This window comes from Eschrichtius robustus, chromosome 2 (assembly GCF_028021215.1).
Source record: "Eschrichtius robustus isolate mEscRob2 chromosome 2, mEscRob2.pri, whole genome shotgun sequence".
Classification (NCBI taxonomy): domain Eukaryota; kingdom Metazoa; phylum Chordata; class Mammalia; order Artiodactyla; family Eschrichtiidae; genus Eschrichtius; species Eschrichtius robustus.
Genome location: NC_090825.1, coordinates 178,297,282 through 178,314,763, shown reverse-complemented (window position 1 = coordinate 178,314,763; position 17,482 = coordinate 178,297,282). Strand labels below are relative to the sequence as shown.

Below are 17,482 nucleotides of genomic sequence, written 5' to 3'. Positions count from 1 at the left end.
ATTCTGATGTTTCTACATCCTCCCCAATACATGGTATTGTCGGTCTTTTAGATTTTTGCCAACTCTAAGGGCTGTGAAGCAGTCTCCCATGATGGTTTTCATTTATACTTGCCCTGATGACTAATCATGGAGCACCTTTTCAGGTGCTCATTGGTCATTTCTCTGTCAATTTCTAAAATGTTTTTCCTGCCTGAGGTTCTAGGGCTTCTTGAATCTGTGGCTTAGAGTCCTTTTTTTTTTTTAATCAGTTTTGGGAAATTATCCATCACTCTCTCTTCCAAGATTGCTTCTGCCCCTTTCTCTCTCTCCTCCTTCCAGAGCTCCAATTACACGTGTGTCAGAACTTACTGCATCCTCTGTGTCTTATACCTTGTCTCATGTGGTCCATGCTTCATTCTGGATATTTCCTATCTTCTAGTTCACTAATTTTCTCTTTAGTTATCTTTAATGATACTGCTTCTTCCATTGTGTTCGTTTCAGATATTGTCAGTTTCCACACATCCGTTCAAGTCTTTTTCTTTAGTTTCCAATTCGCTGCTAAAATTCCAACCTCACATATTTAACATAATTAATGTAGTTATTTTAAAGTCTGTCAATTCCAGTGTATCGAACTCCTGGGAACCTGTTTGTATCGTCTGTTATTTCTGCTGATTTTCGTTCACGTGGTCCTGTCTTCTTCTATGCCTGGTCATTTCTGATTGTGTGCTAGATATTGTGACTGCTGACTTGTTTGTAGAAATAATTCGAAGCCTAAGATGATGTTGTTTTCTACCAGAAAGGATCCATTTTTACTTCTGTCCAGCATCTAGGGCTGCTAGCAATCTAAGGTCACCTCAATCCAGTATCGGGGACTGAGGTTATTCAGAACTCAGCTACAGTCACTGTGAGGGCCTGTCTGCTTCCTGTGGACCCTTTTCTTAGAAGGCAGGACTCTTTTGTCCCAGCTCATACCAAGGGGGAGTTCCCCAATCTCTCTCCCCTTAGGAGGCCCTGGATCTCAACCTCTGAGCCCCTAGCCTTGTGAGGGCAATAGCCACTTGGCCTCTTAGCAAACCCTCCACCCCAGTAAAAAGCAGCCCCAAAGCCAGACTCCTGGGCTACCATCCTCCCCAGATCCTGGATGGAAATCTTCACTATCTTAATAGCCCTCCAGTGCCTTCAGGCTTCTCTACTCCATGAAGATTTGCTAGTTGCCCTCGTCAGGAGAGCGTCCACCGGAGCTGGCCCACCGTCATTGGAGTGAAATCTGCAGATAGAGGTTTTAATCCAAAGTCCAGGTGGCTGAGGAGGAGGCCATGAATGTATCAATAGATCAGCGTGATCTTAGAGCCACAGAACGACAAAAGGGGATCCATGCTCAGCTTTTACTTATTTTTTAAAATTTATTTATTTATTTATTTATTTTTGGCTGCGTTGGGTCTTTGTTGCTGCGCACGGGCTTTCTCTAGTTGCGGTGAGCGGGGGCTACTCTTCGTTGCGGTGCGCGGGCTTCTCATTGCAGTGGCTTCTCTTGTTGAAGAGCACGGGCTCTAGGCGTGCCGGCTTCAGTAGTTGTGACTCGCGGGCTCGGTAGTTGTGGCTCGCGGGCTCTAGAGCGCAGGCTCAGTAGTTGTGGCACACGGGCTTAGTTGCTCCTCGGCACATGGGATCTTCCCGGACCAGGGCTAGAACCCGTGTCCCCTGCATTGGCAGGCGGATTCCTAACCACTGCGCCACCAGGGAAGCCCCTCCACTCCTAGTTTTAATACAATCCACTTCAGATTCTGCCCCGCTCTCCCCCAGGCCAGGTGGGCTTTGTGACACCCTGCCCCGCCCAGCCCCTGGGCAGATGAGTGGTGTGGCCACATCGGTGCCAGCAAAGTCCGAGGGCAGGGAGATTTCTCAGTAGCTTCCAGCAAACCGGCCAGTGCGCGCTCACTATGCAGAGGAGGTCCAGGCACCTCGTCTCTCGTCCCTCCTCCCCCGCAGCTGTGTTTATATGTGGCAGTTGCCACAGGTTCCTGAAGGAGGGCCCTCCCCGTGGCTGCCAGCCTCTGGGGCCCCCGTCCCCCAACATAGGAACTTGGGGACCTGGAGGTTGGCCAGGCTCTGCGCCGAGAGGGAGTGTCACTCTGAGCATTGAGCAGAGCTCACTGGAGCTCAGAGGGGGGAGGTAACTTTCCCAAAACCATACAGCTTTGGGAGCTGGGGCAGAATGCAGGTCCGCCACTTTCCACAGGGCCTCTGCCTCCCCCTCTCTCCCCCCAGGGCTGTGCTCTTTCCTCCTTCAAATGTGTTCTTGGTTGAGTTTGAGGGAAACTCGGAAACTCTGGCCCCGTGTGACTTCTCCCAGCCACAGAGGTTGTTGGATACTAAGAAATTCTTTTTTTTTTTTTTTTTTTTTTTTTCTGGCCAGGCCAAGCAGCTTGTGGGATCTTAGTTCCCTGACCAGGGATTGAACCCGCCCCCTCAGTAGTGAGAGAGCAGAGTTCTAACCACTGGACCTCCAGGGAATTCTCAGATGCTAAGAAATTTAAACCCTCTTTGAAACAAACTTCTGTTCCATTCAGTACCATTTCACTTCAAACTGGACCATTTCAATTCCAAAAAACTGTTTGCATTTTGCCTAAATGAACCTCTTTTAGCTGCTGGGTTTCTTCTGATAAGAGAGTTCAACAAAAGCCTTAGATTCTGCCCCCTGGGGACACTGGGCGATGTCCGGGGACATCTGTGGCTGTCACAACTGGGGGAGCTCCTGACATTGAGTGGGTGGGGGCCAGGGATGCTGCTCAAACCCCTACAGTGCTCAGGACGGCGCCCCAGAGAATGATCCAGACACAGATGTCAATGGGGGTGGCCGCGGTGGCGTGGGGGCAGGTCTGCAGGCAGGTGTCCTGGCTGGGTGAGGGATGCAGGAGAAAGGGACTTGGATCTCAGTCAGGGATAGCGGCCAGGACAGGCGACGTTTAGACCAGACCTTCCTGGAGGAGTGAGTGGTGACAAACGTCCCGTCTGCACACATATGAGTCGTGGGAGGGCTGGTAGAACCTGAGCCCGGTGAGCATCGGGCCAGCAGCAGTGTCCCAGTTTGATATTGTCCCACAGTCACATAAGATGTCACCATCGGGGGAATCGGGGAAAAGAGTGCATGGCACCCTGTACAATTTTTGCAACTGCCTGTCAGTCTGTGATTATTTCAAAACACAAAACAGCGCAGTGACTTTGGAAACTGTTTGAAAATGTTTAGCCTGTAAAGTTAAACATACACCTGTCCTAGGAGCCAGAAATCCCATGCCCAGGCATTTCCCCGGGAGAAACAGAAACTTAGGTTCCCACAGAAACCTGGACATGAATGTTCACCACGGCTTTACTCACAACTGGTATTGGCTACAGGACTGTATGCGTTTCTAAGTTCTCATCGACTGCATGCCCCAAGGCACAGATTTTACTGGATGCAAGTTGTACCTGAATGGAAACCATTTCATTAAAGGAAATCATAAAAACAATGACTAACCAGACTGTCAGTTTGAGGTTCCCCTTCTGCCTTTATCCACATATGTTTTAATACAGTGGTAAATAGCCACACATCCTCACTTTATCCATCTCCCTGTTTTTTCATGAAATACCTCCTCTGGGCTGCCCATCTTTGGGTACCATTTATTTATTTATTTATTTTTAAAGGAATTCCTTTATTTTTATTTATTTATTTATTTATTTATATTTGGCTGTGTTGGGTCTTCGTTTCTGTGAGGGCTTTCTCCAGTGGCGGCAAGCGGGGACCACTCTTCATCGCGGTGCGCGGGCCTCTCACTATCGCGGCCTCTCCCGTTGCGGAGCACAGGCTCCAGACACTCAGGCTCAGTAGTTGTGGCTCGCGGGCCCAGTTGCTCCGCGGCATGTGGGATCTTCCCAGACCAGGGCTCGAACCCGTGTCCCCTGCATTGGCAGGCAGATTCTCAACCACTGCGCCACCAGGGAAGCCCTGGGTACCATTTATAACAGTTGCTCCACTAGGAAAACACCCCACTGAATTAGCCATTCCCCCGTTGCAGGACACACGGTTTCATTCAATTTTGCACTATTATAAATAACACCGTTGTAAACACCTTTCTATATGTAGCTTTTTATTTCTCTTGATTTTTGTTCCCTCGGGATAAATGCCCCAGCAAGGGATTTGAGAGGACAGCCTCGTAGCTCCTGATGTCCAGTTTACGAGGCTGAGATTGGCCGACAATACCAGAGAGTCGGGGACGAGCATATCCCTACCTGCGTCAGGTGTCGCTCTTCCTGCAGCCTTCCTGGTGTCCTGGGTAAATGAAGTGCTGGCAGCCCATGATCCCGCCAACCTACTTTCCTCGATTGCTGATGAGGCCACGCTTTGTTCACTTTGTGTTTTACCGGTTAAATTACTTTTCACATGAATTCCTCGAGTGCGTCCTTTCCAGATAAAAAATACCCAGCTAAGGTATTATTAACATGACAGAGAGGTCGCTTTCCAGTGTATCGTTGCCATGATTTTTCCTAGGTCGCTGGTCTTGGGTTTTAGTTTTATTGGTTTGCCGTGAAGAAGTTCTGAGTAGTTGTATACAGTCATAGCTGTTAATCTTCTCCACTCGTTCTGTTGCTTCAGTTGCTAGGAGGTAAATTCTCTGAAACAGAAAATCAGCATTCTGTACATTTTCACTAATCTGTGTGTATTTTCTTTTTCATCCGATGACTTGTTTTGTTTATTTACTTTTTGGCCACGCCGCACGGCATGTGGGATCTTAGTTCCCCAACCAGGGATTGAACCTGCGCCCCCTGCAGTGGAAGCGCAGAGTCTCAACCGCTGGACCGCCAGGGAAGTCCCCATTCTATGACTTTTTATATGGAATCTCTTTGGTTGGGAAAATGAGGCCTAATATAACCCAGAGGTTTCCCCCGTCCAACCCCGGGGGGAGGTGGCCCTGCCCCTGGGCCACACGGGGCCATGTCTGGGGACGTCTGTGGCTGTCACGACTGGGGGCCTCCTGGCATCGAGTGGGTGGGTCCAGGGAGGCTGCTCTGCACCCCGCAGCGCCCGGGACGGGCCCCCACCGAGAGTGACCTGGTCCCAGTGTCAGCAGGGCCTTGGGGGAGGGACCCTGTTCTAACTCGGTGTCCCCCATCCTGCCATCCCCCAGCTCGCCATCGAGAAACACCACCCTCCCCCAGTTGTGTTTAATCCTCACGTGCATTTGAGCCTGGCCTCTGGGCTCAGGTCTGTAACACTCCGGTGATGACCCTCTGTCTGTAATCAGCGCAGCCTCACAAGGCATCCTGGCGCGCTCGGGACCTTCATGGTCCTTGCCTTGCAGCCACGCGCCCGCGATGCTTCTGTGGGATCCAGCCTGACCCTGGTGACTTCCTAGCCCTTTACTGGGAGGCCAGCCAGGGCCTGCTGTCGTCTGTTAAGTTTCTATTTTTAGGCAAACCTCACCCCAAGTCATGCCCCCAGCCTCGCCAGGCTAGAACCGGCCTCTCCCCAGGCGGAATCTGACCGCTACCTGCAGCTCCAACCGCCTCACCCCTCCCTCCTGCTTCCCAAGGCCCTGCCCGCCTTCCGGGGCCTTCCAAGGCGCCACGGGCCAGGCAGGCCCGGCCAGGTCGGGTGCCTGGGGCCATCACGTGTCTCTGGCAGGGAGGCAGCTGGTGAGGAATGTTCCCGGGCTGACTCACGGCCACTGCCTGTCCTGCGGGAGTTGACCTAACCCCGGGGGCACGCGGTGAGGCAGTGACTGGCCGTGACACCGCCAGGACCAGGACTTCGGTCTGCTGTCTGGGCTGCCGTGATGCAGCCATGTCTGGTCTCAGCTGCTCGTGCACACACACACGTGCACACACATAGATACACACTGACGCACATGCATGCACACGCATGCAGGCTCACACATGCACGTGCATGTAAACAAATGCACACACACGCGTGCATGCAGACACACAAGCACACACACATCCCCAATGCAGCCCCCTCCGGCCGTCCCGGGGGGTCCAGGTTATAACCCAGCCTGGAGGGAGCCTCTCAGGGCATCGTGCCCGGAACAGAAAGCCAGCAGCGCTGACGGGCTTAGAGCTGACGAGGGAGGCCACGGTTTGGGGTGCCCACGGGGTGGCCGGGCCTCCTAGGGTCCTGGTGGACACTCTGAGTGTGGGTGCTGAGCAGGACTCCCCGGCCTTCCAAGGAAAACATGCTGTGAAGCCACCCCATTTGTTCTCTGTCAGCGTCTATATTTAGCGCTGAGTAATTTAGGTATTTTTAAGTCGAACCAAGGGCGGTTTTCCCTGAATTGGATGTTTTGTGGCCGCTCTGAAGCTCTCTGCTGAATCAGAGCCCTCTGGAAGCCCACACGTGGGCCCTGTACGCCCAGAGCAGACACACTCGGGCCTTTTCTGACCCAGAAAGGGGCCTGGGTGTCTGGCGGGAAGGCAGGCAGCCAGCAGTGTGGAAGGGATTTTTTTTTTTTTAATGGAACTTGGATGGAGATCACTGTAGATTCACACGCAGTTGTACCAGATCACAGAGAGAAAGTCCCTACATCACCTACCGAACACAGATTCCTGCAGTTTTACTTGTGTGTGTATATTACGATCTTTGCAAGTTTATCCCCTGTGCAGACACGTGAACCACACACACACACACAGTCTAGATCTCCAGCACTTCACACAGCACGAGGACCCCGTGTCCGCCTGTCTACCCAGACCCCTCCCCAGGCCGCCGCCCCCCTGCAACCACGAACCTCTCCTCCATCTCCACGACCTTGTGGTCTCGGGGATGTTCTGTACATGGAACCGCACAGCATGTGGCTCTGGGGACTGGCCTTTTCACTCCGCGCGATTCCCTGGAGGGCCATCCGAGACATGCACGTCCACGGTCCGTTTCTGTTTATTGCCAAAAGGGAAATTTTTTGAGAACCTGAACTCTGCCTTTACTTTTCTGCAGCTGCCCCTCTGGGAAACAGACAGAGGTACAGTGTATGATGACAGAAGCACACGTTGCTACTGAAAGACCTGGGTAAACGCCAGCCCAGTCGGGCAGCTCCCCAGGACTCCTGAACCTGGGCTCTGCACCCCACCATCCCAAACGAACACTGCGTGGACCCACTGGGAGCGTCCTCAACCCAGGCCACGCGCACACTGGGGCCAGGTCGTTCTCTGATCCCGTCTCAATGCCAGGAGCCCCTCTCCCTGTCGTGACGACCACAGACGTCCGCAGGTGTCGCCCAGTGTCCCCTGAGGACAGGATCTCCCCAGGTGAAACCCCTGGGTTAGGGATTCCATGGATTCCCCCCCCCCCCCGCCCCCGCAGGACAATGTGACCTCTGAGGTCCTGGGATGCTGCACACATTTAAATCCACACCTGAGCGGGAGGGAGAGGAGGTGATACAGATGCTGGGGGCCCCCCTGGTTTACACTGGCTGACCATCGGGGATTTATCCTGGTGTCCAGTGTGAGCAAGGATCAGACTCGATTTCTCAGCCTTGGCGTTATCGTCATTTGGGGCCGGGCCATCCTCTGTGGGGGGCCGCCCTGGGCACTGGGGTTGGGGGGCGGTTGAGCAACATCCCAGGTTCTGAAAACCACGAATGTCCCCAGACATCACCCAGTGTCCCCTGGGGGCAGGATGGCCCCAGTTGAGAACCACTATCCCAGGGCTCACTAAATGTAGATTGGATGGAAATAGTAGAATTTTCACCACCTTTAGGGACAGAAAAATTTTGCATAACTGAATTATAAAAAATAAATTTACATCACTCGTACGTGGCTGGTGGGAATGTAAAATTGTGTAGCCACTCTGGAAAACAGGCCGGTGTTCTCTTAAAAAATTAAACAAGCAGTCACACTCCTCAGCATTTATCCCTGAGAAATAAAGGCTTATATTCACTCAGAAGCCTGCACACGGACGCCTGTGGCAGCTCTGTTGCTGACACAGCCAGAACCGGGAGCCGGCCCAGGTGTTCTCGGACAGGCAAAGGGTTAAGAGGCACCTCCACACTGTGGACCTTTACTGCAAAGGAATGAACTGTTGATAAGCACAGCCGCAGGGGTGGATCTCCAGATAATTAGGTCGAGTGGGAAAAAACAGCCAATCCCGAAAGGCTCCTTACCGAGTGGTTCCATTTAAACAGCATTTTCCGGACTTCCCTGGTGGTCCAGTGGCTAAGACTCTGCGCTCCCAATGCAGGGGGGCCCGGGTTCGATCCCTGGTCGGGGAACTAGATCCCACATGCCTCAACTAAGACCTGGCGCAGCCAAATGAATAAATATTGAAAAAATAAATAAATAAATAGCATTCTCATAATTCATTGAATATGGATGTGATGTAAGTCAGGTTAAGATGGTTTTATCATTTTTTTTCTACATTGCGTGCTTTGACTTTTTATTTGAACAACAGTGAAACTTTGACTTTTTAACTGAAGTTGAATGGCATTTGTCTTAATCCTGCCCAGTTATAGACCAAATCATACCTAGAAAATGTTTGTGTTCATTTTACTTATACAAGCCATTTCCTGTTTAAGTGGCCTTACTCTGTCTATTGCATTGTTCTTGCCAAGTCTAAGCTCTGTCGTGTTGGAATTCTTCTAACACTGAATTTGTGGGGTAGAAATGTATGATGTGCTACACATTTTATTCATAATAAACTAAGTTATAGCCTATCGCAACCTAAAATAAATAAATAAATAAACAATATTCTCAAGGCCATGGTACTGAAGTATAAAAGGTGAACATAGCCACGGCCTGGCCACCTGGCTGTGGCCCCTGAAGGGAGGCATGAGGACCCTGGGGGTGGAAGTGCCCCCCATCTCCCCTGTGTCAATGTCAGCATCCTGGTTATGACGTCACTACAGCTTTGCAAGATGCCACCGCTGGGGGAAACCAGGCAGCGGCTACACGGGCTGTCTCTACTGTTTTCTACAAATGCATGTGAATCTATGGGCATCGCAACGTTTTAAATTTAATTAAATTTTAATTTGCTGGACAACTGACCAAATGAAGGAAGGAAACAGGCCCAGGCCCTGCAGAGAAGGGGTGGGGTACCCAGGACCCACGGGTGCAGGCTTCCCACGTGATCTGCCTTGGTCCAGAGCCAGGGGTCTCGCCCCTGGGCGAATCTGCCCCCAGAGGACACTGGGTCATGTCTGGGGACATCTGTGGTTGTCACACTGGGGGTGCTCCTGGCATCAAGTGGGTGGGGGCCAGGGAGGCTGCTCGACACCCCACAGGGCCCAGGACGGCCCCCAAGAGAGAATGATCGGCCCCAGTGCCAACAGTATGGGGGGAGGGGTCCCAATGCAGGAGCAGGAATCAGAGAAAACTCCCCTCATTCTGAGCCAACCAGGAGCCGATGCAATGGTTTTATGAGCTCTCCTGGGACCCTCAGTGGTCATGTCCAGTGAGCACTTACCCCCGACCGGCCGCAGGAGGGGACTGTAGGAGAAGATGTGCTTGGCCGGGCCTCTCACCGTGACCCAGGGACACAGGCGTCGTGGCTGCAGGGTGGCGGGGCTGCCGGGCCCCATGAGGCTTCCGGAAGTGGGGCATCCCTCCTCGACGTCCTCCACCTGAAGTCCTGGGGCGTCACGGGCCAGCTCATGTCTGTCTGCTTCTCCCCACAGCTCTCTGGACGACAGGGGCCCAGAGCTGATGGCAGACAATGTCAGCCACTAACAACATAGCCCAGGCTCGGAAGCTGGTGGAACAGCTCCGCATCGAAGCCGGGATCGAGCGCATCAAGGTGAGCAGGGGAGAGACCCCCGGGCACGCCCTCAGCAAACGGTGGGCACGGAGGCTAGCAGGACGGCAGGGCTTTGCACTAGGCTCTGCCTCTCGCTGTGTGACCTTGGGCCACTCAGCCTCTCTGAGCCTCAGTTTCCTCAGCAGAAAGACACAGCTGATGTAAACCTACATCATGGGTTGTTGTGACGATTGATGTGCCAGCATGCTTTATAAACAGAGTGGGACCAGAAGCAGGCCTCAAGTACTGCTGTGAGCCTGCCCCAGCCCTTGGGGTCCGTCCCCGGACGGCCCCAGAGAAGGCCAAATCAGGCCCCTCCAAAAGGGTCAGCGTGAGACAGTCACTTTCTCTTCTATCCCCTCATCCTCAGAGCTCTGTCCAGCTCCCCTGTTGCGACAGATGCAAAGAGAAGTCAGAGGCCTGGCCCCAGGGAAGAGAGGACACAGGGCCTTTCACTGTTTACTTTCGCCACTTCTGCGTTGATTACATTTTTTGAAATAAGCATGTTTGATTTTTAGCTAAAAAAAGAAAAAGGACAAGCAGTTCCTCCTCGCAAACGCTTAACCCATCGGGGGCCAGGAACATGCAAAGCAAAATAAGATAGTGCACAATTGGGCAGTCAGCTCTGTGGGGGTTTTTTTTGTTTTTTTTTTTAATTTGCATAAAGTTAACCGTTTTTGAAGTGCGCAATTCAGTGGCGTTTGGTGAACTCAAAATGTGCAACCATCATGACTAATTCCAGCACATTCCATCACCCCCAAAAAGAAGCCCGTCCCCATTAGCAATCACCCCACATCCCCTCCCCAGCCCCTGACAACCAGGAACCGACTGTCTGTCTGTGGATTTGCCTGTTCTGGACGTTTCCCATCAATGGAATCACACACTGTGTGTCCTTCTGTGTCAGGCTTCTCTCACTGAGCATCACGTCCTCAAGGTCTGTCCACGTTGTAGTGAGTGTCCGGGCTTCACTCCTTTGTTTGGCTGACTGATGCTCCCGTGTGTGGAGGGACCGTATTTGTTTATATAGCTGAATCTTAAGTCCACGAGTGGACATCAGGATGACATCCAGGGCTTTCAAAGGATATAGACCAACGGGCTAGTCATGGCCTCCTACACGAGAAAGCTGTCTGACACTCTTCGAAATCATCCTCTCACCAAACCCATGTCCACTTTGCAAAGGACGGTGAGCCACCTCCGAGAAGCTGATTCCTGCCGCAGACCCCAGCTTGTGGGTGGCTGGGTGAGGACCAGGGAGTCTCCATCCAGGGAAGACACGGGTCATTTATGCTTCCACATTAGCCGTGCTCCAGCTACCCACTGGATTAGTCAGGGATATATGACTATATATTAGAGACAGAGAGGGAGCATGAGAGGTACTTTTAGGCATTGGCTCACGCAGTCGTGGGGCTGGCAGGTCTCAGGTTGACAGGGCTTCATGAACCACAGGCTAGAGACCCAGGGAAGAGCTGATGCAACTTGAGTCCGAAGGCTGTCGGGAGGCAGAATTCCTTCCTCTTCGAGGGACCTCAGTCTTTTCTCTGAAGGCCTTCAACTGATTAGATGCGGCCCACCCACATTATGGAGTGTCACCTGTTTTCCTCAAAGTCCATCGACTTAAATGTTAATCTCACCTTAAAAAGACCTTCGTAGAGACATCTAGGCTGGCGTTTGGCCACACAGCCAGGTACCTGGCCTAGCTAAGCGGACACATGGAATCAGCCATTACTCCACGCATCTGTTCAGGCCCTGCTTCCCTCAGCACGGTCATCCCCCAGTCACTGCTGGTCGCGGGTTAGGAACGGATGGCCCGGCAGTGCGGACACGCGACCCCATGTGGCCATGGGGCCAACCCCTGTGGTCGCCCTGCACCTCCAGCCCAGCCAGGTAGGAGGGAGGCTGCCGCAGCCCCCGGGTGGTGTCGTGGGGGGCGCCTCCCACGAGGCGTCTGAATGTTCCAGAACTCTGAGCATTCAAAGCATTCCTTGGGGCTGAAGGCAGAGCAGCCCCGGTTGAAGTGGTTTCCTCTCAGCGCCGAGCCAGCCCCGGCCCTGGCGGAGGCCGCTGACTCACCCGCCCGTTTGATGTCGGGAGGGCTCCTCCGCGGGCGGCCTTTGAACGTGGGGAGGAGCAGAGTCGGGCGTGACCGGTCTCCCTCCCGTCCCGCCTGAGGTTTTGCGGCCCCAAGACGGCGACCGGGAGCGCAGGGCCGGCCTGAGTGAGAGGCCGGCGAGGCGAGCGGAGGGCGCGCAGCATCCAGGGGCCCCGGGGGGCTTGTCTTCCAGGCGGAGCAGTGGAATCCGAGCCCGGGGCCCTGGCGCCCGGGGCGGCAGCTCTGGGGCGCAGAAGACCCTCCGCAGACTTTCCCTGCCCGCCGCTCTTCCTGGTGGGAAGGGGACTGCCGAGGGGTCAAGGCCGCAGGGATGCGCCCGGGACTCGAGGGGCCCCCCCGGGTCCCACAGCGCAGCCGCGGTGCTGCCAGCAGGGTGGGCCCCGCCCCCCCGGACACTAGGCACCACTTCACCCACGTCAGCTTCCCCCAGGGCTGCAGTGGGCCCTCCCTGCATCTCCTCACTCCTCTTTTGGAGACCCTGACGCAGGGGGTCCTAGGTGTCAGCCCCCTCACCACGGTCACCGAGACCCCGACGGCTCAGACGGCACAAGAATCAAATGCCGAAGGCCTTGTCCCGCCTCTCGGGCGATGCACCTGCAGGGCTCTCCCCGTCAGGTCCTTTCTTAGAGTGATTCCTCCCCTGACCCTTCCCTTCAAACTCCACACAGCCCCCTCTGGAGAAGGTTCAGTTCTTCTGCTTCTTATTTAATCTTAAATTTCCGGTAAAATACATATACGTAACATAAAATTTACCATTAGTGATACTTAGTACATTGACATTGTTGTGCAACCTAATGCACCACTACCTAATTCCAGAATATTCCATCACCCCAAAAGGAGGCCCATCCCCATGAGCAGTCACTCCCCAGCCCCTGACAACTGCCCTCTGTCTCTGTGGATCTGCCTGTTCTGGACGGTTCCCATCAGTGGAATCACACACTGTGTGTCCTTCTGTGTCTGGCTTCTCTCACTGAGCATCGTGTTCTCAGGGTCCATCCACATTGTAGCGAGGGTCAGGGCTTCTCTCCTTTTTGTGGCTGCGTGATGTTCCCGTGTGTGGAGGGACACGGTGTGTGTCTTCAGGTGACGGGCGCTGGGGTTATCTCCACCTTTCGGCTGCTGTGAGTCGTGCTGCTGTGGACACGGTGCTTCGGCCCCTTCTTATCTTTCCTCTCTTGTCCTTGTGCCCACACACAGGTCTCCAAAGCCTCCTCCGAACTCATGAGCTACTGTGAGCAGCACGCCCGGAACGACCCCCTGCTGGTGGGAGTCCCCGCCTCGGAGAACCCCTTTAAGGACAAGAAGCCTTGTATTATCCTATAGCTCTATCTTCCCTCTTGCTAGGCTCCTCCCCGAACCCCCCTCCCCCAGCCAGGGCATCATTCAGTACACAGTCAAGCAAAACTCTTAATTCCAAAAGAAATGCAAAAAGTTGCCATCACCCAGGTGGGGTAAAATGTATCCTCTGGGTTCAGATGGATTTTCAGACCCAACATCACAGCCCTGTCAGGGGCCGGGCTCCACCACCACTTCTGATGGGGAATAGCTGAAATGCCCAAGCGATGTGGTAACGATTTTTGAAAACTGCGTTGCCATTTGAGTCATGGTCTAGAGCCGAGCTGGGCGGGGAGACGGGAAAGAGGTGGGTGAATTAGCCGCTGGCGTGGGTGACCCGGCCGGGTGGCAAGTCTTATACAGTTGGCCATTCGTGAGGACTTCAGCCAGGTTGATGATGGTGATGCTTTTGGCCAGGGTGTGTTAAGTGGAGAAAAATTGGGTGGAGTTGGGAGGAGGGACATAATGAACTTTTTTCAGAAATTTTTCTCCTTTTCATTTAAAACCTTGTAATTCCATACCGCTAAAATCGGGTGTCATTGGCTGAACCTGTAGCTAAGCTGGGTTGTGTGACAATGCACACGTGGATTTTAGGGGCTGGGAGGGGGGCTTTGCCTGTGAAACGCACCCCTGTCACCTAGGGTCACCCAGCTGTGTGGCTTTTGTGTGGCATGTGTCATCCGACAGCCATGCTGAGGCCCCCTCCCTTTCCTGGGGACCCCGCCCATCCCAGAAACGGATTTTCAGCCCATGGCTCTGGTCACTGCAACGGCCAGCTGTGTTTTCTTTAGTTTTAAGCACGAGACATCAGCGTGGGCAGTTAGAGGCTGTGGTCGTATTTGGCTCTTCCGTGTTTTGTTCTGTTTTTTTCCACTTTCTGCATCTCCATGGTCATTTTTCAGGCAGAAATGCAGCCTGGGGAGGCCAGCCCGGGGCCCCCTGCTGCTTCGGGGTATAGAAGGGTGCGAGGGAATTCCCCGGTGGTCCAGTAGTTACGACTCCGCGCTTCCACCGCAGGGGGCACGGACGGTTTCGATCCCGGGGAACTAAGCCCGGCCAAAAAAAAAAAAAAAAAAAAAAAAAAGGTGTGAAATTGTCTGGAAGTAGCTGCAGAGGCCCCTGGAGATGGGATCCTTTGCCCAGAAATGGAGCGGCACTAGCAGTGCTCCCCTCTGCGCTCACACCCGGCCGCCGGGAGCATCTGTAAGGTGTCGTGTAGTTGATGGTGAGGGCGGGCTGGGGGGCTCTCTTACAATTGCTGTTTCCTCTGTTACGACAAAAACATTTAAAGAGGTGGAGGCAGAAGGACGGGTCAGATGCACACCTGCTTGCGGCGGCCTGACCCCCGGTGGCCCACCTGCCCGTGCGGCCCTGCGGGGGCGGGGTGGGAAGTCAGGATCCCAGGCCCCCCCCGAGCAGGAGGGCCCTGGGCAGCCGGCACAAGGCACGCGGGCTGGTGGGACCCGGAGCCTTGAGCTCCTCTCCCAACACCTCTCCTCCCCTCCCACCCGTGGGGCTCCGACCGTGCACAGCTGCGAAGGCTGGCGGGATGCCCGGCACCCCCATGGCCGGCTCCCGCGGGGTGCAGACCGAGGGCCGAGCTTCTCCCCAGCACCCAGCTCTCTCCGGCCGGTCCGGGAGCACCTGGGGCTTCGGGGAGCCCGCTCCCCCGCCCCTGCAGGTGGAGGGGGGAAGCCACAAAGCCCCCCACCCCACGCTGCTACCCCCGTACACTGCGCAGGCAGCCAGCGGCCCAGGGGCGCCTGGCCTGCCCACGCCTGGCAGCACAGCAGGACAGAACAAAGCCTGTTCCAGAAACCCCGGGCACACCCCACGGCTGGGGGTTGGGGAAGCCAGGGCACAGCGGGGCTTAGCCCGAGGGTCAGAGGGGCAGCTGGCAGAGCGAGTCTGCCGGCGAGGACAGCCCACCAGCCATCTGCCAACTGGTCACCCTTTGCTCTGGGACAGAAGCCTTAATCCCTTCAGCCTGAGCTCGGTCTGCGTGCACCCGGCCGTCCTCCTGCGCCGCTACTGTCCCGGCCTCCCGCTGCCAGGCCCCGAAGAGGACAAGGGGTCCTGGTGCTGAGGTCACAGGTCCCCGGGCCTAGGCCTGCCCTCTCTCTCGGGCCCCTGCCCTGCCAGCTGTGCCAAGCCTATCCTCACCGCGTGTCCCCGCCGAGTGACCCCGGAGAAGCCAGCGGGAAGCTAAGCCCAGGACCCCTGGTCGACGGGGTGGAGGGACCCGAGTTTGGCAGCCCCATCGCTAGCTCCGGGCTCAGCCGGCCGATGGCCGCCCCTCCCCACCCCCGCAAGCCCTGAAGCAAAATCGCACCGGGCCAGAGGCCCCCGAGTCAAGACCCCAGGGACCCAGCGGTCTGGGTAAACTGAGGCCCAGAGAGGGGGAGGACCACCATCCCCCAGCCCCGCCCCATGGCCACACCTGCCCCGCTGCCTCCCCAGGTGCCCTCAGCCTCGGAGCCCAGGGAGGTGGCAGTGGGCAAAAGCCCCACCGTGGGTTTCTTTCCAGCGGAGGAAAAAGCGCTCTTTTCCTTTTTTTTTCTTCTTCAACATCATGGTCCCCAGCATAGGCCTGAAGCATCAGGGCACACATGACAGTGCGTTCTGCTTGTGCTTTCCTGGTGCAAGTGTCAGCGTGAAACCATGGTTTTCAGGGCGTTCGGGGGACTGTAAGTGCCCCGCAAGGCCGGGAGCTGGCAGTGGCAGCGCGGGCCTTGGGGAAACCGGCGCCTCTCAACCACATCCCGGGGGAATTAAGGACACAGGCACCCAAAAAAGGCAGTACTGGGCGACGCGGGGTTTCTGACTGCGGGCTGCGGTGTTTCCTGTGGGCCTGGCCCGGCCCAGCCCCTCCCCCATCCTCCCTAAAGGTCACCCCCCAGGCCAAGAATTAAGTGACTCGGTTGTGACCTCCAGCCCCCTTGGGCGGATGGGGATGCAGAAGGTGCTCTTTCTTCCTTTGATGTCCCGGCCACCCTGTCCTGTCGTCGCTGGGCCTCCAGGCAGCTCATCCATCTCGAGCCCCGGGCGGGCAGGAAAAGGCCATCGGACCCCCCGCCCCAAGCATGAGTGACCAGGGGCAGTTTCCGGGCCCCGGTGAGGCCACCACAGGTCGCTCGTCCTTCAAGAACCTGCCGCGGGGCCCCCCTGAAAAGAAGCCATATGTCGACACCACTCCCCCCCTCCCCCCACCCCCGCCCCGTTTCCTCCTCTGTCCTCGGAGACCATTGCCAAACATTGTAAAGACCGGTTCCCGGTTCTCAGAAAGCAATCTGTGCTTCTAGTGGGTTCTACCCCATCTGCGTTTGGATGTCCAGTGGTTTTTATTTCTGATTTTTAAAAAATTCCAGGTGTGCCACACCCACTTTCCTGCAGTGTTTGAATATTGTGTGGAATTGTTAATACCAAGTGAATTAATGCACAATAAAAAGGCTCACTGTTCCTTTCCTCCCGGCTCCGGCCCTTCCTTGGCTCCCTGGCCGCTGCTTGCGGGGGACAGGGCGGGGTCTTGGCTCCGGCGGTGGTGACGACGGTGGTGACTGTGGTGACAGTGGTGACGGTGGTGATGGCTTCCCCTCCACCCCCACTGCCCCAGCTGCCCCGGGAAGAGGCAGCGTGCATGGAACCGGGCTTCAGGCAGCGGCACAGACAAGGGAGCTTCAGCTTCTGATCTACAGTGGGAGAATTTCGGGGGAAGCTATCTGAGGGTCTCCACGCGTGTAAGCCGCGGGTCCCACGGTTTGGAGGGCCGTGGGAAAGCGCCACGCCCCTCCGAGAGCTTGGAGCCTGCGAAGATCTTAATCTTGCCCCTTCCTGCTCTGCGTCACCCAGAGACCACTCTCGACCACCAGACTCCCAGGAAAAAGTGGAGGGAATCTTGGCCCTGCCCCATAGCACACCACGAAGAGTTAAATCTTTAGTAATGGATCTGTAAGTGGGCGATTCTGGCCCCTGAGCGGAGAACTTTCTCTGTATAAGCTAAAATCCTACGTGCCGTGCTGCGGAGAAAGAAAGAGAGGGAGGGAGGGAGGGAGACATGGATGTATCACTGTTTATTTTTTTAAAAAATAATAAAACGTTTATAGACGTTTCAGCTGCATTAAAAATTGTCCCCTATGTATCAAATGTATAAGATTAGGGAAAGGAGCGGGGAGGGATAAATGAGGAGTATGGGATTAACAGATACAAACTATACATAAAATAGGTAAGCAACAGGGATTTACTGTATCGCACAGGGAACTCTATTCAATATCTTATAATAAATCAGAACGGAAAATAATCTGAAAATA

At 54.9% G+C, this 17,482-nt stretch overlaps 1 protein-coding gene across 1 annotated transcript in view; it reads left to right on the top strand.

Annotated features, from left to right (window-relative positions):
* GNG7 (G protein subunit gamma 7) overlaps positions 1–16,640 on the top strand; it is a 155,267-nt gene extending 138,627 nt beyond the window's left edge. Inside the window, exons 4-5 of the mRNA XM_068537382.1 lie at positions 9,612–9,730; positions 13,038–16,640. Of these exons, the coding sequence (XP_068393483.1) occupies positions 9,650–9,730; positions 13,038–13,163 (207 nt within the window). The 5' untranslated portion in view covers positions 9,612–9,649 and the 3' untranslated portion in view covers positions 13,164–16,640. The remainder of the gene's footprint in view (positions 1–9,611; positions 9,731–13,037) is intronic.
* Positions 16,641–17,482: the final 842 nt, after the last annotated feature.